Below are 21,833 nucleotides of genomic sequence, written 5' to 3'. Positions count from 1 at the left end.
TTTAACTGACTCAAAGATGTTTGCAGCATTTTTTAGGTCCTGTTTTATATTTAAAAAAATCATGTCTAAGCATCTATTTTGTTTTCTAAATAAAAACATTAATAACTAGTTAACAACTCAAGGAATTTATTTTATCAATATGCAATAGAAATTTATATTGAATTTAAGATTAATCGTGATTAATTCACAGCTACTTTGGGATTAATCAGATTAAAAATATTAATCATTTGACAGCCCTAATTTAAATATAAATAAACTGTCTATAATAAACCTTGAATTCTCACAATTTGACATTCTTTGTGTAATTTATGAGGAAATAGTTGCTCATATTAATATTTACTTTGTTTTTTAAGCCCTTGTTGCTTGTGTTTGACCTAAATATMTGTTTACCGTTAATGATTGCTGTTCTGAGGAGTTTCCCTCCTTCATTGCAGTAAACCTGGGTAATGATTATTCTACAAACTATAAAACTATCGTTTTACAGTTTCACTCAYTGAACCAAGTCCGGCCACATGAACATAAAGTAATTAGCTTTCAGTATTTGGTTTGTATTTCTGAGCATGCACAGAAATATTTAGTTAGAAATATTGTTGCTCTAATAACTGTGGAAACAGACAGTGTATCTGTCACCTTTTTATGATCTAAAATGTATATGAAAAGATTATTCATTGTAGTACAAAACAACCAATCTCTGACTTATTTAAAAAATCAGAATTCCTAATGTTTTCAGTGGGATTCTGAAAACATTTATCTGATCCTGGAATGGTGTTCTGGTGGAGATCTGTCCCGCTTCATCCGCAGCCGCAGGATTTTACCCGAGAGCGTGGCGCGGCGCTTCCTGCAGCAGATAGGTGAGACTTTCCCAACTATAATATTTACAAATACAGTTTATTCTGAGTTCTACCGAATAATGAGATATTTTTGCCTTTCCTATCATGGGTACATTTAAATTGTTGTAAATTATTATCATTATGTGCCGCTCGCTCTGCAGTCGGTTCACGGAGGTAGCAGCTAGCTCCTTGGATCATTCAGGCACACAAACTCTGTCCCCACAATTGGGTGGTGATTCACAGAGGAGTTCATAAAAATAGTTAAAATTATTTGTGAAACAAATTACAAGCACATAATAGATTTTTCTCCTTTGTTTCAGCTGCATGATGTAGGCTGATGTGCTTCCGTTCAGTGTGTAACAGTTCATGTATCTGTGTGCACCAACAGCCTGCGCTCTTCAGTATCTTAATGGACGAAATATCTCCCATCTGGATTTGAAGCCCCAGAACATCCTGCTTAGCGGCTCAGTCCTCAAACTAGCAGGTGATCTCATTTCCACCCCTAGAAAATAAATCAGTGTGTCCATTAAGTGTCCATTAGCAGTGTGTTGTGCATCTGAAAAATCACCTGGTTGTGTTTTTGTGTAATTTTTCACCCCTTTTTTTTTGTTAAACAAACCACATTTCCTTGTCTGTGTTGTTAGTTTCTTATCAGAAGGTGTTTTCAGGCAGTGTGCATCCTGAATCAGTCTGAAAAAAAAAATTGCAATGTTTTTGTTATGATTTGCTGTAGATTTTGGGTTTGCCCAGTACATGTCACCCTGGGATGAGCAGAGCGTCCTGCGGGGCTCTCCTCTTTACATGGCTCCTGAGATGGTGTGTCGACGTCAGTATGACTCCAGGGTGGACCTGTGGTCAGTAGGAGTCATTCTGTACGGTGAGTGCTTCATGTTTATATTTAATTATTATTATTATTATTATTATTAAGTTCCAGTGGGTCCTGACACGTTGGTGTGTTTTGGAAAGGTTCCTAAACACACAGGTCTTTAGCTGTGCAGACTCCTTTTCAGTGGTGATTAATAACCTCCTGACGTGGCCACCTTTTCAGAATTAAAAGAATAATCAGCCGTGTGGACCTGCAGGCTTGAAAGAGCGCGTTCAGTGGGTTAGAACAGAATTGAACCATTAATCATGTAATGTCAGCCTGGTCGAAGGTTCTTTTATTGAAATATTAGTACAATAATAAAGCTATAGCAACTCTGAAGCATCACATTAAATGGTTGGAGTTCTTTTCACAGTCAGTCACAAAAGCAAACAGAGGGACAAAGAAACTAATGATTACCTGCATGACATGTCTTAATAAAACCCAACAGTGCTCTTAATATTATTTTGATGTTAGATGTGAATTATTTCCACATTCACAACTTTAATTTTAGCAACTCCATCCGACTGATTGGTTCCTCTGGTTTTATGATCCGACACTGACAGTGACTTCATTCATAGTGTTCATTGTTGTCGAGACAGATTTTATTATGGTGATTTAAGGGAAAKTACCGGCAGGTTCTTTTACTTTTTGGAAACGGGTTAAAATAAAAACCAATGTCAGGTTGAAAATTGGAAGTGTTACTGGTTAAAATATRGGGAAAAGATTGTGTAAAGTAGTAACAGGAAGCTTTAGAAAATCACTGCAWCAATGTGTTACAGTAAAATAGTACAGAACGTAATATACACAGCCTAAAAGTAGCCTAAAACCTGTAGTGAAATGTTTTAAAGAGATTGTGATTTTTTTTATTATTGAATTAAATAATACTGAATACTGTGAAAGATATGAACCTAACAGTGTGGTTTATTTATTGGAAAATGACTGGCATTTTGCTTGCTTAAAGCCCTGCCATCTTCAACCTAGACATGTTCAGTGTTGGACAATTTTTTTTATAAATGGTTGAGCAAAAACCTGTGTATGAAAATGCAAACTCAAACCTGCTGCAAAACATGGAAAGAAAGTTTTCAGAGAGAAAGCTGTGTGAGAAAACSTAAACTGCAGCTGAAGTACACACAGGAAACGGTTTCAGATTTAGACTTGGAMCATTTAACAGCAGAATATAAAGTTTAACACAACTTTCAGCTGGACCAAAAACAGACCTGAATGCAGTCGTACAGTTTTTGGTCCCGAAAACAAAACAACAAAGTTTTATACACCCCCATTCTGGACTGAACCACTCCTCCTGGAGCGAAGGATGCCGCATTCGAAAGGAAGAACTGTCCCTGTCTCTGGGCTCCGTCCTTGAACTCAAACCCTGCAACCTAATGATAAAACAGTATGTGGTTGTAATTACACATTTGATTATCAAAAATAGTCAACATTTCAATAAAAATATGTGTGAAGTGCATTTAAAAATCAGTACAAACAAAACAGAATATCCTTCAGCTGCATTCTAATGTAGAATCTTCATCATTCTATATCCTCATAAAACAAATAATGTTTACTTTTAGATTGATATTTGAAATACTGGATATTTTCTTTATATGATGACTGGGGGTGYTGTAGCTCTGTCAGTGCTGTGGTCTAATAATCCCGAGGCTGCTGGTTCGAGACCAGACTGCATCAGGAAGGGCGTCCTTCTGTCCCGTGTGAAACAATAACCAAATCTTTCATGTAGGTTTGCTTGATGTGGCAACTTCTACAGAAGTGCGTACCCGAAAGGAAAATAACATCATCTTTATATGATCACTCAGTTGTTTTGAACTATAATATTCTGTAACTACTATACAATGATTTAAAACGCTCTCCTCTGCTTTGATTTTCTGCTCACAGAGGCGCTGTTTGGACGAGCCCCATTCGCATCAAAGTCCTACGCTGAACTGGAGGAGAAGATTCGAAGTAGTCAACCCATCGAGGTAAGAGATGAGCAATAATTAAGTTTCAGTCAGCTAATCTTAAAAAAAACAACTTCAAACTGCACTGAACGCTGTAAAGGACTGTTAACACGGTAACACAGCTGGCGTCTGCACACATGCAAATTACTCATCTGTTCTGTAACAAAAAATGAAAACTTGCAGAAAACTTGACAATATAATCTGCTGTTACATTGAAACAGGTTGGGGTTTTTTAATTAAGGTGAATTTATTTATTCCAAATGTCCACAAATATTCAGAGCATCTGGCAATAAAAGCAATTAAACTGAATGTAATTGGACTCCCTGGAGAGAAATCAAAGCTTTGATATCAAGACAGATTTTCTGAAGACCTTTTTTTTTACTTCAATTTAAAGAACCACCACAAGATGGCGRACTGCCACACTCGATGTCTGGGAAAGTGTTTGCTCTTCTGGAGTTAAACTGGTTCTGTAGTTTTTCCTTCTAAAACTTTAAATTCGTAGATTAAACGAATCAAACTCGATACAACGCTTTGAAATATTAGCTGTTTTTAGATCTGATTGAATGTTGAGGCGCATCATTAGATTGCACTGATCRGAAATGAAAAGGTGTAGTTTCAATATTTCCAACTACGTACAAAATATCATGTTAACTGGGAAAGTTCAGCTTGCGTGTACTTTTCAGCATGGAGTACTTTTGGAATCCTTTAATTCCCGTGTCAAACATTAGGTTTAGACGTAATGGATTGCATTAGCTCACGGTCCATTATCCACAGATTCACAGGGAGTTTAAAGGTCATCTTTTAACAGAAAGTAATGATGTGAGACTGGAGGGTTTGCTCAAACAATGTGCTGCCTTTTGTTTTTTTCTTGGATCGTCCTGTGGATTGGATGCAACATAATAAGGTTATGTTTTGTGTCTCAGCTCCCTCCCGGGGCCAGAGTATCTAAAGACTGCAGGGACCTTCTGCTGAGGCTGCTGGAGAGAAATCCAGATGCCCGGATCACCTTCACAGAGTTCTTCGCTCACCCTTTTGTGGATCTGGAGCACATGCCGAGCGCAGACAGTATCGTGAAAGCAGTAAGAGGATGACTTGTTTTGTCGACATACCTGCATTGCACACGCAGCAGATGAGTTTCTCAGTCACTGATGCTGCCTTTTTTTTTTCTTTTTTTAAAGAAAGAGCTGGTTTTACAGGCTGTTCAGAAGGACCAAGAGGGGGAGAGGTCTGCTGCTCTGTCTTTCTATTGCAGTGCCCTTGAGCACTTTGTCCCTGCTATTTACTGTAAGAGCAACAATTACCCTCACATCCTGTCTGTGCCTTCATGCCTTCGAACAATCCTCTGACTTTGCTGAGGAACAAAAGTAAACTTGCTGACAGTAAAACCAAAATATTTCCTTTTCCTCCCCAGATGAGACGGACCGACAACGTAAAGATGCCCTCAGACAGAAGGTGGGCCTGAAAACATGGCTCCTATTTACATTTAGATTACTTCTCAGTTTCATTTGTTTATATCTATGCACTTTGGTGCTTCTCTTTTGGAAGTAATTGTCCTTTTATGGATAGCACGCAGCCTAGCTGGAGAAGTGTAGGTAGGTGTTGATGAAATAAATTCKTGTCCGCGTTATTTCCCACAGGTCAGACAGTATGTGTCCAGAGCGGAGGAGCTGAAAGCCCTTCTTGCTTCGGACAACAAACGAAGCTTTGAGGAAGCTCGGACAGCCAGAGATGTTCTCCGAGGTAAAGACCTCAACCATGGGTGGAAAACGAAGACAACACATGTAGACATAATCTTTCTGTTTCACAAGAGAGGTCCCTTCAAATAATCCTATTTACATCATGCCAAACTGTGTTTGTCTTAATTCTTGTTGTCAGACACAATATTAGACACAGTTTGAACCTGAGGTATGATATCTTTGTATTGATATGTTCAATTCACATTTTTCTTACTTTACTAAGTCAGTAACTTTGATATATAGTGCTTTTCGCTGTCAAGTGCTTCACAACAGAGCATAAAAAATATAGTGACAAACAATAAAGCAAATAAGAACATTAAAATTTACACAGCCACATGAAAAGCCTGCTTAAAATGATGAGGTTTTTAGCTGCTTATTTAAAATCTAGAAATTTAGAGACTGCGGTAAAGTGATCCAAAGTTTAGGAGCTACAACCTGAAATGATCCATCCCTATGAGTCTTTAGACGGGACTGTGGAATATGTAGCTGGACCTAAGCATGTGTGTACATATGGGTGAAGTAGAGCTGCTGTATAGGTGGCCGTGCTACGCTCTGTAAGTGATTGTGAGAATTTTAAACTGGACTCTGAATTCCACATTTCCTCTATTATGACAAAGCCCACTAACAGCCCAGGGAGCACCGCACGATCCACAAGAACTTGATCTGGCCTGCAAACTCTCCCAATTGCAAATTAGTTATAAATTTGTCRCATGTCTTCGAACAAGCTGAATACATGAAGGTGTTTCTGTGAAACCTACAGAACAAGAAACAATCTRGTGGCAAACATAGCAGACGTATCCACACCCCAACTAATTAGAGCCGTTTGTGGCACAAAGACAGATTATTGTTTTTAGTTTTCTTTGTTAAGTTGTGGCTTTTTGATGGATTTTGCGAAAACACAGAAACAAGAAAGACTCTTCTATTTTCCCTTTTTGACAGAAATGTCTCAAGACCAACCTCGCCTCCTGGCTGCCTTGGAGAAAGCTTCTACAGCCATCGCTAAGGTTATATAACTTTTTTACTGGAGCGTACAAAAACACATCAAAAGGAAGTAGACCCTTTGTTCTACAACTGTTTGATTGTTTTACTGTTTGTTTTTGTTGATTTTTTACAGTTCTAAACTTTAAAGAATTTTATGAAGGAATAGATACATTTTAATAAAGATAATAGTAGCCTGATTAGGTTTGTGTACTTTTAACCCTCTGTGGTAGGAGGAGAGCGGCTCAGATGAGCAAGAAGCTCTGGACGTGTACCAACAGTCTTTAGGAGAGCTCCTGTTGGCTCTAGCAGGTAKATCAACTCCTTGTTTTTATTACATTCAAGATTTGATGATTATTAAGTATTTTTGTAAWGTTTGTTACCCTTCTACTATTCAAGGCGGTCTTCTTAGCTGTGCTTTAGCAAAGGAACTGTTGAAGGCCACCATGACGGTTTGGTAAATCAAGAAGAAATAGAAACCATTTTCCATTCAGCCTGTTTTCTATTTAGACCTAGAGGTCGAGTTTAATGAGCTGGATAAAGCTCAACTTTTAGGCTTCAGATTAAAGCCACACTTGTAAGAACAGACAAACAAAATCAATTGTTCAAAGTGAAAACCTTTGAAAGAGAGGGGGGAAAATAACAAAAATATGGAGATATTTTATTAGAACTTAATTGGAAACAAAAAGCTTCCCAAACAATGACTTTAGACTGAGACGGTAAAGGCTTGAAGAATGTGAGGACGGGTGTGACACAGAGGGGCAACAGAAAAGACCCTAGTGACTCTCTAAGGCCTGGCGTCCATTAACCAGGTTCATGAGCTCATCTGGAAGATTAGCCTAATGGAAGAGGTGGAATAGAGTGATCCAGATGTGGCTTTGAGCTGGGATGAGACCCGGTTCCAGCACCCTGTGTGTGGTACGAGAGCGCTGCCATCTGCTTCCCATTCAGACACAATATTTCATCTGTGTGTGTTACAGAACTCTGTAGGCAAATAAAAATTATTATCTCTTTAAGAGACAAGTGCTTTAGTCTCATAGGAGGAGCTGGGCTTGACTGATTGTAGGTGCTCTTTGCAAAAGCCCAAGTGTAACATTAAATCAGAGTTTTTAATTGAATGCGCTAAGGAGCTCATCTGTTTTGTTTTTGGATCAGTAATGATGTTCTGGTTTAGCTAAACGCTAAAACCGTCCCATCCAGCCTCATTTTCTTCACAGGGAGCCGTGTTGTGTGGCACACCAAATACCACCACCCTGATTGTTGGGAGAAAACATTGGTTCTTTGTTTAATCCAGAGCTTTTTGTGCTGCACAGATTCTGAATGTGCCTCACTGCCACAGAGCCTTCCTCTTCTCTCCATCTCTCTCTGCCCTCCAGCACGACTGACTGTAAAAACAATGACCTAGATTAGAGCAATTTTCACTCTCAAGCCCCCCAGTCTGCACGCTAGAGGAATCCAATCTTGTAGCGGGCCCTCTTCTTGAACAAACACTGTGATTAGATATGGACTCCTCCTTTATTTTCATTATTTTTGTGTTTTATTCCCCTGTTCTCTCTGCCTCTGCGAGCCAGCCGAGCCCCAGGGACGCAGGAGAGAGTTGCTCCACAGCGAGGTGAGTTAGCTGAGGAAAGGTTTGTGCTCACTGCAGAATCTCCCGATCAGTGAGCTCCCAGATAATCATCACGATTCTTTACTTCTAGCATTAACATGCGTGATTTAGATTTAAGCCAAAAAAAAAAAAAACAACCTGAATTCACCATCAATAACAATAAAATTTACCTGAAAGTGGAATACCTTTGTATCCAGTGAAAAGTCCAGACTAAAGTAGTCAAATGTATCATTTATCAATGGGCCTGAAAGGTTTAATAATAGAAAATAAAGATTAAATACTAAGCATAAAAGAATATGCTGCCAAGTTTTTTATATAGACTTGCATCTTTTTCCTAACGTGGAAAAAATGTGTTACAGCCTAAAACATTTTTATTGTGAACTAAACTTTCTACAATTTTACTAGCAGTCTTATTAGTGAAATCAGTTGCAGACGATTTTCAACCAGTAAAACCCTCAGCCATTCGATAGAGCACTTCATTAAAAACGAGCCACCTTTAGGATGGTGTTGGTGTGAACATTAGGGTTCAAGTCACAAATAATAGCCTGAAGTCCAGAATATTAGGTTTTTGGTGCTTTTTGCAATTTTTATGACTCCTTAGAGAGTTTAGCCACATTGTTGAGGTAAAACATACAAACATGAAAGGTTTCAGACTCCTTCACAAACATTTTTTCCCAAAGTCCACTTGAAATGATCAATTGCTTGTCGTCTCATTGGTCAAACTGCTCACAATAATTACATCTAACAATGTTAAATGTAGTTCAAAAATTATTAAAACAAAGTATAGTTTTTGTTTTTGGGCTGCATTGTTGAAGATTTTTTAAATTGATACTTGGTGCTAATACAGTGATGATTGTGTCACGCACAGTAATCCACCCTGTTTATATTGTCCTGATTCTATAATTTACACAATCCAATGTGGCTAATGGAGTTATACTTGGCACAGAAAGTAAGGAATTTGGTGTTTGGTAGATTATTAGTTTGTTGTAACAATGCATCTCATCAATAAATTGTATGCCGTTGAAAAACCTGTTAATTTGTATGCACTTGTGGGATATGAGCAGTAGAGCTGCTCACAAGAAAAAAAATTGCCAAATCTTCTCTTCCATTGCCAAACAGCTTATTTTGCTGTTGCTGTTCATACTTGTTTTGAGCTTCTGGTACCCCCAGGTGCTAAAAATCAGGTGCCTACTATAAGATTTATAGCCAAGAATCCTTGTTACAACAAAGAAATAATCTATCAAACACAAATTACCTTACTTTTTGTGCTAAGTTTATATTTAGGAGGGTGCATTCGTCTGAATAGAGAAGTGGTGTCCAATCCTGGTCCTCAAGGGCCACCATCCTGCATGCTTTAGAGGTTTGTCTGCTCCATTACACCTGGTTTGAATGAAGGAATGAAGGCTTATGTAGAACATGAAGAGGTAATTTGATCACTGAATCAGGTGTGTTGGAGCAGGGAAACAAGTAAAACATGCAGGAAACCAGCTCCTGAGAACCAGGATTAGACACCCCTGAAGTGGATAGCTAGCATGGTTGAAAGTAAATCAATGTTTTTAAAATAGTTCCTTGAGCTGCTAGTAGTCTTATGATTCAAACTCAACAAATTGGTTAAATGTGGTTTAGGAATAATATAAAGGTTCCTGTAATCTAAAACATAGTGTGAGTAAGAAACCAAGACATTATAGCAAAAGGACTGTTTGTAGTACTGTGAGAAAGGACTGAGTAAAAGGAAAGATTCGGGGTAGGACACTGGGATTTTTTTTTTCTCAGAAGCATTTAAATTGCTCTGAGACACATCACTATCTGTCAGTCTACAGTGGAGGAATAAACCACCGACGTACTTCCTATATTTGGCTGCCCAGTCAAAATTAGTAACCAGGAATGAAGGACTTTTGTCAGACATGTAATCAACAAGCCAAGAGCTGCTCCCAGTGAGAATTACTATACAGATATGTAAAAAGGCCATCCACTGGCTCAGCATTCCACCAGCCAGGCTGTTGTAGGAGTATACGTGGTTGAGCTGGAACATTTCTGCTAAAAAAGAGTAACTTTCCAAAATCTCATTTGATTTTTACTGTTGACAATTCTTGGTAGATGAATAAAGAAGGAGGGAAAAATGAATCCATTTAGTATAAATCTCAAAATTAAAATGGAAAAAAAACTTGACAGGTTCTAACAATTTTTCCTAAGTATGTGATAAGTCATAGCCCCAGTATTTACCCTACAATAGATACTGATAAGTAGTAATATTTTACATTAACTTAATACGTTTTAAATACTTGCCCATGTTTCTTAAGTGATAATAAGTGTTTTTTATGTCTGTTGTTTATCTTGCAACTTTACCAACAAAAGACAACACTGTTTCACCAACAAACCCCAAGTAGGGGGTTGGGCACTAAGTGGGCCTCATAGACCTCCCTGTTTGAAGTTTTATGGGTGCTTGCCTTAAGTAAATTCAGATGCGGTTGTAATAATCTAATGCAGCGTGGGGAGGCGGGGTTGCGGGGGTAAAATTGAAAGCATGTGTGTATGTGAGAACCCAAAACAGCTAACACATGGCTGGCCTCAGTGTGCCATCGTATCCACTATAAAGCACACTTTCACGTCTGCGTCTTTGTGTTGGTTTCTTGCAGCCTTTTTTTTAAACTAATGTATGTTATACAGTGTAGTAAATGTCCCGGTCTGATATCATGAGAACTGGAACTGTTTTGATCTTGTTTACTCACCCATGTAGACCTCATCAACGTTCGTTGTCCTTAGTGACTCGAGGGGTAGTGATTCAAGTTGTGTGGCTTCGGATGATTTGGGTCAAAGCCAGATTCTAACAACCTGTGGTCAAAATGATTATGTACAACTACTGCCTGTATGTTTAAAGGGACATTATGGAAGTAATCAGTGTTGGTCTGCTGTTATTACAGTCTTCAGATGTCGCTGCAGATAGACACAGACTTCACTGTGTAACGATGGTGGTGAGGGCAGGTATTAAACAACATTAATGATTACATCACAGTGAGAGTTCCTAATGTTTCTGATTACAGCAGGTACCACTCAAACATTTACCATATGAACTGTTTTAAATATTAGAACAAAAGCGCAAGTGCAGAGAGAAAAACTTTGATCAAATTTTAATGTTTTATTTTTCTTTGTCATGCATTTTTTTGTATATTTGACCATTTGTGTCATGAATGATAGAGACAAAAAGTGCCACTGAACCATCTACTGGTGGCCCTTAACATTCACAAATATCCTTACAAAACAAGTTTAGAAGGGTTGAAAAATAGAAATATACTTTATTGATTCCCTGAGGAAAATTGTTTGGTATTATAGCAGCAGACAAGTTCAGATTATAAGCATTAAAATGAACAGTCATAATAACAAATAAAAAAACAAACAGTAACCGATGAGTGCAAGTTAAGACAGAGGTAGTGCAACGATGGCTGCACAAATATTTTACTGTACAATGATGGTTACACAGATTATGCCAACTTTTTACCAGTTTCCAACAGGAAGCATCCATCACCTATCTATCTATGTAATGTTTTGTTTAAATCAGGCCCGGCACTTAGAAACAATGTTGCAGATTCAAGATTCAATCAGTGCAGCTGGTGTCTTGTACACACAGGGCCATGCCTAACAAAAGGCTAACACACTGGTTAAGCCTTTAAAAACAAACAAAACTAAAACAACTGAAACTAAAAACTAAACAATAAAACTAGACATCTAGAGCATTCCTGGAAAAATTMAAACTAGGAAGCCTAGTAAAACCTTTTGCATTGATTGTCTTCATTTATGTCTCTGAATAGATAAAAAGCCTCATGACCAGAGCTGAATACCTCAAGAAGCATATTAAGGTAAGAAACATCATTCTGTTTGGAAAGATTGATGACAAAGATGCGGAAAAATATCCTAAATTGAAATTATGTGCTGATTGTCCCCCCTCTTTATTTTTGGACAGTAATGAATTATTGGGCATATTTTTGAGTAATTYATTTGCATTTATGTTTCAGATGCAGGAGACTCAGAGGGACGCGTCTCTGGATCGAGAATCTCTAACAGATTCTGTCAGAAGCTGTGAGTTTTCCTGCTGCGTTGAGCAAACCATTTCTCTGGCCACGATGATGTGGTATTAAAACCCTTTCAGTCATTTAAAAAGTAACAACATAGAGGGTTCGTGGAGGAATGTGGTCTGTGGTTAAGGGAGTATCAGATGGCCAAAGGTTGCGATGAAATGTCCTTTCATTGAAGGTTTTTCCACTGGTAAAAGTCTGAGCCATCCTCTTGCTGTGTTGGCCACCCTGCAGAGCTTCGAGGCTGTTGGATTTTGATTCTGTGCAGCTATGCCCTCACATAAAAGCCTACCTTATGAAAGTTGGACATAGTGCAAGGAAAGAGTGACCCCCTTAACACACAAACACCAAAAAAACCAACAGCTGACATATGCGCTTCGTTCTTAAACTCAAAGACTACATGTTCTGTACATATCAGGCCTGTGCAGAATAAACAGAAATGTATCATTAACATTAAGTTGGGTTTCAAAATGCATGAATTTGGCCACTAATAACATCTGTACACAAAGTCCTAATTCAGAGTATTTTCTGGGCTTAACTCCAAGATGGTTAGTGGATACCTAAAACCCAGACAATATCCTGTTCTCAGCAAAAAAAAAAAAAAAAAAAAAATTCCTAGGGAATTATGAATTTAAGGGGGGGGGCGAAAAAAGGCCGGGTAGTAGGGAACCGACAACTCCAGAGGCTGCTCAACTTTCATGAAGAATGTGGCTTTTTTATCCTGCTGCAGTTGTTTTAATAAAACCACGCTGCAGTCAGCCACTCCAGCTGGCACTGGTCCAACAGCAGCTGTTTCTGAGTGGGTCGCAGCGACGCCCAGGTCTGTCTGGTGACCTGAGACTGCGCAAAAGTAAGCAACGAAACGCGGGGAATCGTCACACTGTAACCGTAAGAGAGTTTGCATTTCAGGCCTAAGATGCAGGTGATGTTTTTGTGTTTCATTTACAAGACCCCGGGCCTCAAAGCACCAAACCCTTATAGACCTCTAAATTGATTTCACATGCAAAGACCTGAAGGGTGAGGGGTAGACGCAGAATTCCAGGTGCAGGCATGACTAACTGCTCACTTTGAATGATGGGTAATACTGGAAATGCAAAAAAACCAGCTCAGATGTTCAATTTACGCAGCAACAAATGAAAAATGTGGGTTTACTTTTCTATCTTGAACATTTACATTATTGTGAGCATTCATTGTGTTTTTTTTTTGTTTGTTTCAGTGTAATTTTACTATTATTAAGTTAATGACATAAAAAAGTATGACTATGAAAAATCTTTGAAAAGCAAGGATAAAGTGAGAAATGAAATGTATTATTTAAAAAGAGAATATTTAAAAAATTACAATATACTGTATATATAATTATAAAATTATTACGATAGTGTAGTGTACAAATTATTACATTTCGACAATTTAAAGGGGAGTTATTATGCAAAATCCACTTTTTTCAGCTTTATATCACATGGAGCTTTCTAAACTCTTRCTGGTACAAAGCACCGCCTATTTAACCAAAGCACCTCCCTGGAGCTCAGTCTGCAGCTGAGCATCTCTCACCTGAAGTGTTGTGGTTTTATGTATGACCAATGATACTTCGAGTTAAATAAAAATGTAAAAAATCCATCTTGTGGTTTATGACATAAAATGCTATCAGACACACACAGAAATATCACGGTTAACCGTCAACTAAAATAATATTTTGTTAAAGATTAATTCTGTCAGGATCCACTTCCAATAATTTTATTCAATAATTTATTAAAAAAAACATCTAAAGTTTTTAGTTTAAGAATAAAGTATTAAAAAGAAGACTAAAGAAGAACTAAATGAATTTTTCAACTTATGACAAAAGCAACATGCCTGCCCTGTGTGTAAAATGTAATGATATCTAGAATTTGTACGTTTAGAGCACTGTCCAACTCTAAGAAAACGTATTTAGATTTGTAATCTTATCTGGATGTTTTTTTTGCCCAAAACACAGGAATTATTTGGAGAATATTTAATTTTACAACCTAATGTAATGACTTCAACATGATTGGTTAAACATAGAGGAAAATATTATCTATTCTTGAGTTGGAAATCTGCTCTGAGCCCATATTTGGAGTGTGTTATTTTGTTTTAAACTAACTTCGGTCCTCTCTGTGTGTGTTTAGCTTGCTGTTTGCAGTGAGCAGGGTGGCAGCTGTAAAACTCTGGAATGCCCCCGTGGACCGTCCRTCAGTGTTCAGGTTCAGACCCCTCACCACACCAGGCCTCTGCGGGAGCTAAATCCCACCACATCCTAACCAACYGAGTACACTATCTGGGTGGGATGTGACACTCGCCAGCCACACGTGGCCACTTTTTTGGCTGTTGCTGGGAAAAAAAAATTTCTCCCACCAGATGAATTGGCAGGTAAAGGACCTCAGCTTTGTTGTTATGTTTTTCAGGTAAGAGTCAGCTTTGTAAAAATGCTGAAAGTAGCTCTGGAGTGTTGGATTTGCACACTGCTGAATGTGACTGTTGTCTGCTCTTTTCCACTGCGTTGTTGTAGCCTGGATCCCCTCCTCCAGACGCACCATTGATATGTTAATGAGACAGTTTGAATGACAAAACCACACTGTCATGGTAAATCAGTTAAACTGAGACTGATTATTCAAAAGTTCTTCACACGTACAAAATGTAAAACAAAAATCTAWTGCAATAAAATGTGAGCATTGATGCTGGGAAAGATAAAACTGGATAAGATCTGTAATAATAAATAATGTATTGACTGTAAACATGTATGTAGTTCTTCAACCCACTGTTCTATCATACTCTTTCTGCTGATGGAGTCTCCACTGGAGCTGCAGGTTCTGCCTTGTTTACACTGATCCTGCAGTTTCTTTACATTTAGTTCTGTTTCAGTGAAATTTGGTTTGATAAAAACATGAAACACCTTGAGAGCTGGACCTCTGGTTCAGCTGTAAAACGCCAAAGAGTGAGTGGTTAACTCTTACTGCTGTGTCTTTACTGACTTTAAATCAAAGCAAAGTGCTTTAAAAGGGACATTTGTGAAAACATATCTGGTTTTGAGGAAACTGGGATAAATGTGTGGGATAGAAGTAAGATAAAAAATCTACAGCAAAAAATTCACACTTCTGCCATTTCATTTTTTTATTTAAAAAAATGTTTTATAATGTATTTATTAAGGAATAAGATAAAAATGACTAAAGTAAAATAAAATAAGTCTCTTGAAAATGTGAAATCTGTCCTTTTTTTAGCAGCACAAAGCAATCACTTGACGTTTGCAGTGGTGGGCGTGGTTCCATTAACAACTTATAGAGGAACAAATATTTTATTTAGCAGGTTAGTTTTTTCACACTAGTTATTGTACAACTTTGACCATTTTAGAAATTGTGCCAATAATCCAAAAATAACTATTGATTTCCTACTCTGATGTAGTGAGTTGTCTGGTTTTTAACCTGAGTGAATTTCTCAAGGCAAACAAACAAAAAAAACTCTTACATCTGCTTGGGTTCAGGAAACCAGTAGTAAGGAATTGCAAGTTTAATCTTCTTTGTTAGTCTGTTATTTTGTCAGTCATGACTGCAAAGATTCTGAAGTATAATTTCTTAACTCTGTCAGCTTTTTTTGAGAAGCCAAGAGGATATTGTGGTTTAATGGCTTTGCACAAACTGCGACGTCATCTCGAAGCAGTCTGTAGTTTCTGTGTATTTTATTTTTTTGTACTGTAAGGCCCGCCCCAGTCCAGCCCGGGTTCAATCCTGGGTTCTGCACGTTTGCTCTTATAGCCCAATTCCCCTGATTTCAGGAACCCAGCGGCCTGTGGTTCTATTTGGGCGGGGCTGCATGGCCCAATTTGACATCAGCTACTGTTGCATTGAAGGAATATTTGATGGTGTTTGATTGAGACGTGCATATTTAGAATACAGCAGCACAGAATTGATCAAATTTGATTAGGTCCACATTTRTGAAATGTTCGTGTGATTTGTGTTTATTTTTTCAACTGACTTTGTTTCTCTTTCATATAATACAGCAATGATTGGAGGTTTTCAGAACCTTTGCCAGTTTCGGAGAGTTTTCTGTAAATGTATTAAACATTGACTTAAATATCTCATTTGTTCTTTGCTCATTTAGTTTCTGGTTCAAACATGTGAGAGGTCTTACAAAACTTCCATACCATTTTTTAAAATGTTTTATGCACATATTTTTATGAAAGCTTTAAAATCAGCCAGTCAGTATGGTGGGAAGTCTTGGGTTTGTTCCATYAGTCGAAAACCAGAGAAATTTTGGCTCTTAAAATTTAGATTAACATTGCTCTTTCTTTCTTTTTTATTTATTACATATCCTCCAATTCAGATTACCACTTTGAAAAATTTGGCTCAAAAAGTAAAACTAGCAAGAAATTGAGCACTTGATCTGTCATGCCAAGTGCCCAAGACTCATTTTCACTTAATAAAACAGAAAGCAGCTCAGCCTTGAATCTCAAAACTTCACAACAGATAATCATTGGGTCACATGTGCTGGAGAAGTGACTCTAATTGGCTGCTGGTACCTCATAGATTTTTGGCTCGGCTTCTTTGCTTTAATCATGACACAAACGCGTTACTGCCAGGAAAACTTTGGCTGCGTTTGTGACCCTTGTGATTTCTTTGTTGCTTGTTTCTGGGAGTGCAGCCAATTTATATCGCTCCTAAAAAGTGTTTTTGAACACCCTTCCAGTTACTGCAGCCCAGAGATGGAGGTTCTGAGATGGAAAACTGAAACCCACTGCTCCATTTTCCCAAAATTTCGACCAATTTTTTTCTCTCTGAACCACAACCTACAGTATGGTGAAAAAGAAAAAAATCAGTAGATCCTCTGGATGGGTTCTTCTTTAGTGAAACATTTCGTCTCTCATCCAAGAGACTTCTTCAGTCTGATGAGTTTCAGGTGAACTCAGCCTTATAAGCACTGCCTCCACATGGACAAACAGGTTAGTCACATGCAAAAGAGGGCCATCGCTTATGTGACTAAAAATACCTAATCAAGCCTATTGTTAAGCGATGGCCCTCTTTTGCATGTGACTAACCTGTTTGTCCATGTGGAGGCAGTGCTTATAAGGCTGAGTTCACCTGAAACTCATCAGACTGAAGAAGTCTCCAACGAGAGACGAAACATTTCACTAAAGAAGAACCCATCCAGAGGACCTGTTTTTTCTTTTTGATTTTTTTCTACCTGGATTACTGAGATGCATCAGGATACAGCCTATGGTATTGTGACTTATGGCTTTTAGAGTGCTGTCCGTTTTGCTGCATGTCCAAAAATGTTCCAGAGTCTCCCTCCCCCTTTGCTTGGACGGTTATTGGTATCAGTGTCTCTAAAGAGGGGGTCTCTGTGTTTTGGATCCAAAGGAGCTGGATGCCCTTGGCTCCARGATCCCCTCATGCACACGGAGCAAGCTAGCCATTTGCTCGGGGTCTAATGGTTATCATAAATGGAACATTGTGTACCTATATGAGACAAGAGCCTTAAAATCCCCCAGGGTCACTCCCACTCTGAGGCCAGGGGTGCAGAGGGTTGTTTCAAAGAAATGTTGAGTAAAGATAATTTAGAAAATGGGCTCCAGCACGCTGCTGCCTCTGTAACCCCCAACCCCACTCAAAAACACTCAACTCCCCAAGGCTTCTCTACTCGTGTTTGTTTTGATTCTGCTCCCAGAAGTGGGTGGAGGGGCGGGGGACAAGGAGCACTGGAGGAGGGGGGGCAGGCTGGTTGTTTTGGAGATGTATGGCAGTGATTAAGATGGACTGGACCTAAAGGCATGAAGCTCAAAAGAGAAACGCTGTACTTTAGCTGCGAGCCCCCTTCTTTTCTCAATCTCGTTTTTTATGACGAGAGACAGACGTTCTGGAGCACTTTAGTTACTGACAAAGAAAGTATGTTTGCAAAAATTAGTTTGGTACCTAAATGTAAAGAAATCTGCTGCCTGGTAACTCATAAAGATCTGTTTTTATTCCAGCCAGCATGATTTTTCCACTCTTGGCATTTTTTTTGTACCATTTGGGCAACTACAAAACAAGGTGTGCAACTCACACAGACCAGCGATGCCAAATTACTTTTTTACAATTTGTTAATGACTTACAAATACCGCAGTTAAGTGTGGAAACGGGGCCCAAATGGTTGCTTGCTTTTGAAGCAGGTTGTAACAATTCAAGCCTTTTGAAAGTCTGTAAAATGAAGCAAATGGGCAAAAAAGAGAAGTGCTTTAAATCACTTTTAGACTTATTTCTCTCTCTCTCTCCCTTCCTCCCTTTCTTTTTTACAGTCTTGATAGCATCGTTTGTTTCCAAGGGACATAGGTTGAGCAAYGAGTAGACACTTAAAATTCCTCACCAGGTTTCAATTACACTGCACTAATCCCTTAAGTATTAGACAGAGAAAGCGGTCCCACACGCAGCGCTTATGGTGGAAAGAAATCCTGGGCTAACTTGAGAATGACATTTAACAAGAATAGGAATATACTTTTTTCTGTATGCTGTGGACAAGTCACTGGTCCATCGTATGAGACAAAGACCAACAGTAACCCAAACATTCATACTCACATGCAGTGATGTAACTGTACTTGGAAAAAATAAGTAGAGGTAAAAATACTTTAACAGAAAATGAATTTCACTGATAAGAAAAGTACTTAAAAGTCAACTGGTTTGGGTTGAGTAAAGTATAACAGAAAGAAAGCGAACAGACTGCAATATTTGAAAAAGAGGCAAAAATTGTCAAAGCTAATCTGGATACAAAGCAGGTTTCGTTGACTAATAAACAGTAAAAGAACATTTTCGAGTAGAGGTCACATGATCATTATCTTTTCCTGGTAAACCATCAATAAATCACATCACAACAGTTATTTTATAAGTATTTTATTGTAAAACTTCATAGTTCCACGTTGAAGACTCTCTGGAATGTAGCTGCTGCTATTTTTCTACAAAAACACCAAAACAGGAAAATCATGGCTGGGTTTTGTGAACCGAATCTGATCTACATGATAACACTTATTTATTTCACTGCATATGATTGTAAAACACACACACATTCTTCATATCCTATAGCTTCATAACTTAACATTAAACAGATTTATTCAAGACTTCATTTCAAGTGGTAAATACTTTTTTTTCTTTTTTTGCTGAACAGCTAATGGAGGGACGCTGGTTTGAAACAGTAAACTTGACGCAGACATTCAAACGAGGAACATTAGCACCTTCACATGAAAACACACAATAAAAGACTTCAAGGCACACGTTCTAAGGCAAACGAGCTCCTTTTCTTCTTCACAAAATGGGTTTTGACACAAGAAATCAGACCGCTGGTATGAAATGTTGATGCGTCCATACCAGCAGCTGAAGTGTTGTGGCAAGTGTGAAAGCAATCATAAAGCCAGGGGTCTTGTAAAGGCGAATGGGGAGCAGGCTGTACAGAGGAGGAAGAGAGGGGCTGGGATTGGGGAGGTGGTCTCAGGAAAAGTTCAATAAAACAGTCCCCGGTGGGGGGAGGGGACCTGAACAGAGTGCTAGAAAGAGGCGCTTCAGTTCATTTTAAGTACTCCATCCCACACCCTCGCCTGTCCTCGGCACTGTTTTCCCACAAATATTTGAAGTGTGGTTAGGGCAACAATGCCGAGGCCTCTGAAATGGAGAGCAGAGCAAACAGTGGCTGGATGAGTCCAATGTTTGCCCAAAGTCTTAATAAAAGGCCACACTTTTTAAGTAGCACTGACACCAAACCAAATAAACAGGAGCAGACACACAGAATGTGCACAGAGTCTAGTTCAGGTCACTTCCTGTCATCTGAGAAGATTTTATGTTTGTCTTTTGACAACAGGAGGGTTTCTCTGTGGGGGGAAAAAAGCTTGCCTCTGTGGATTCCTGGAGAAAAGACTGAGCATGTGTGTGGAGAGTCTGTCAGCACAAACCACCTCCAACTGAGAATGCCCTGGCCCAGCAATGAGAAAAGTTTGAGTCCAGATTCTAGCACTAAACAACTTATGGCTGCACTGTCAAAGAATGGAGAGAGAGAGAAAGCTCCACCAAAGGTCAAAGGTCCCCATGATGTCAGAATAATGTTCTGAGGAACAGGAGCACCAGGCAGCTGGATAACCTGTGGGGATCAGAGGAACTATCGGGGTAACCCTCCTCCCTGCCACTTCTGGGATCATAGTCCTCATCCTCATAATGGTCATCGACCTCAGGCTGGTCCGAGACGCTGTGGTCCCCTATGGAGCAGAGTCTGCTCATGTTCTCCTTGACCACTTCACAGAAGGGCCTCTCCTCCCCGTCGCAGACGCAGCGGTTCAGCAGCATGCCGTTGGGGATGAACAGCATCTGCTGGATGGTGGCTTTACATTTGGCCGAGCACTTCCTGCCGTTGAACAGCTGCCCGCAGTGTGACAAGTAGGCCGCGAGGGAGGCGTGGCACCCGCTGTCCTCCTCGCAGCGCTGGCGGGCCTCCATGCAGCCGATGCCGCCGGCGTCGCTCGGGTGTCTGCGGGGCAGGCACGGCTCGATGGCGCGCTTGGCGCTGTGGCAGTCCGCGTCCTTGGCGCAGTCGCACGTCTCCAGGTCGGGCCCGCTGCGCGTGCCGTTCAGGCGGATGAGCGCGTTGATGCAGTGGCTCGGGCACTGCCTCCTGGTCCCGCGGAGGTTGCCCTCGCACGCCGTCAGGTACTGGCTGTAGGCGAGCTCGCACTCGGGCTCGCCGTGGCACCGAAAGAGCGCCTGCCAGCAGATGAGCTGGGCGTCCAGGCTTCTCAGCAGCAGCCAGGGGAGGAGGAGTGCCAGCGCGCCGCCGCACCGACATCTCATGCTTCTTCTTGGTTCAAAAAAAAAAAAAAAGTTTCGGTTTTAAGTCGGTGATGAGAACATTTAAGGAAGGGGACGAATCCAAATGCGTAAAACACCTTCCGACTGGAGCTCTCACACGAGATCCTCCGGCAGTTTCACAAAGTTCCCCTCGAACGGAAATCAGAATCTGACTCAGGAAAACCCACCGAGAGAGTCATCTCTGGAAGCGTGTCCAACTCAAACTCTCCGTCCTGTTTGCGCACAGACTGTCCGAGGTTAACCAGAGCCCACACTTAAACGCATCGTTCTGGTTTCAACTCTTCACAGAGCGGCTGCTACTTTAAAAAAAAAAACATCCATCCAAAGTTTTCTCTCTTTTTTTCCACCCCGAAAAAGTTAGTAGAAGTTGAGTCTCTGCTGCAGTCTGTCCCTGCTATGTGCGTCTTTGTCCTCCCTGCTTCTGGTTACGCTTCACGGTCCGCCGAGCATTTCCCCCCACCAACAACACCCCTCCCTCTCTGTCGAAAAGGGAAAAGAAAAGGGGGAAAATGTGCCCCCATCTCTCCTCCTCCTCCTCCTCATCCCCCTCCCCCTCTTTTCTCTCATTTACAATCCAACTTCCAGACCTGCAGCAGCAGCAGAAACAGCCGCTCAGATCCTGAAGATGACGAAGGGAAAAAACTTGGATGAGAAGTGTTTATCGTTTTTTCCCTGTGTGGTCTCAGCCCCCACTCCCTATCCATCACCACCACGCCACCCATCCTCTGGCTTCTTTTGGCAAAACACGAGTTAAGCTTTAAAAAAWAATAATAAAAGAGAGAGTGAAGTTGTTGCTGCTTGGAGAGAAAGCATTTCTTTACAAGAACATCTGCACTAAGTTTGCCACTTTCAGCACAAACGTGCTCCAGCAGGGAAGAACCTATAGTTGATGGCTTTCTCTGAAACACTAATTGCACACACACACACACACACACACACACACACACACACACACACACACACACACACAC

General features: G+C 39.9%; 2 protein-coding genes across 4 annotated transcripts in view; one reads left to right on the top strand and one right to left on the bottom strand.

Moving 5' to 3' along the window:
• ulk3 (unc-51 like kinase 3) overlaps positions 1–16,127 on the top strand; it is an 18,025-nt gene extending 1,898 nt beyond the window's left edge. For all 3 annotated transcript variants that reach the window (XM_014026102.1, XM_014026104.1, XM_014026103.1), the window contains exons 4-17: positions 731–851; positions 1,219–1,314; positions 1,564–1,707; positions 3,586–3,668; positions 4,571–4,726; positions 4,826–4,931; positions 5,059–5,099; positions 5,285–5,387; positions 6,323–6,387; positions 6,595–6,673; positions 7,933–7,973; positions 11,777–11,824; positions 11,981–12,044; positions 14,182–16,127. In XM_014026102.1, coding sequence (XP_013881556.1) covers positions 731–851; positions 1,219–1,314; positions 1,564–1,707; positions 3,586–3,668; positions 4,571–4,726; positions 4,826–4,931; positions 5,059–5,099; positions 5,285–5,387; positions 6,323–6,387; positions 6,595–6,673; positions 7,933–7,973; positions 11,777–11,824; positions 11,981–12,044; positions 14,182–14,198 — 1,164 coding nt within the window. In that variant the 3' untranslated portion in view covers positions 14,199–16,127. The remainder of the gene's footprint in view (positions 1–730; positions 852–1,218; positions 1,315–1,563; positions 1,708–3,585; positions 3,669–4,570; positions 4,727–4,825; positions 4,932–5,058; positions 5,100–5,284; positions 5,388–6,322; positions 6,388–6,594; positions 6,674–7,932; positions 7,974–11,776; positions 11,825–11,980; positions 12,045–14,181) is intronic.
• Positions 16,128–18,890: 2,763 nt separating this feature from the next.
• On the bottom strand, positions 18,891–21,299 carry LOC106530483 (growth arrest-specific protein 1). The gene has a single exon (XM_014026114.1). The coding sequence runs from the start codon at positions 20,842–20,844 to the stop codon at positions 20,095–20,097; it is 750 nt and encodes a 249-aa protein (XP_013881568.1). The 5' UTR covers positions 20,845–21,299; the 3' UTR covers positions 18,891–20,094.
• Positions 21,300–21,833: the final 534 nt, after the last annotated feature.

Source organism: Austrofundulus limnaeus, unplaced genomic scaffold (genome assembly GCF_001266775.1).
Source record: "Austrofundulus limnaeus strain Quisiro unplaced genomic scaffold, Austrofundulus_limnaeus-1.0 Scaffold525, whole genome shotgun sequence".
NCBI classification, from domain to species: domain Eukaryota; kingdom Metazoa; phylum Chordata; class Actinopteri; order Cyprinodontiformes; family Rivulidae; genus Austrofundulus; species Austrofundulus limnaeus.
The sequence above is the reverse complement of the archived record's forward strand: the minus strand, read 5'-3'. Positions and strand labels throughout refer to the sequence as shown.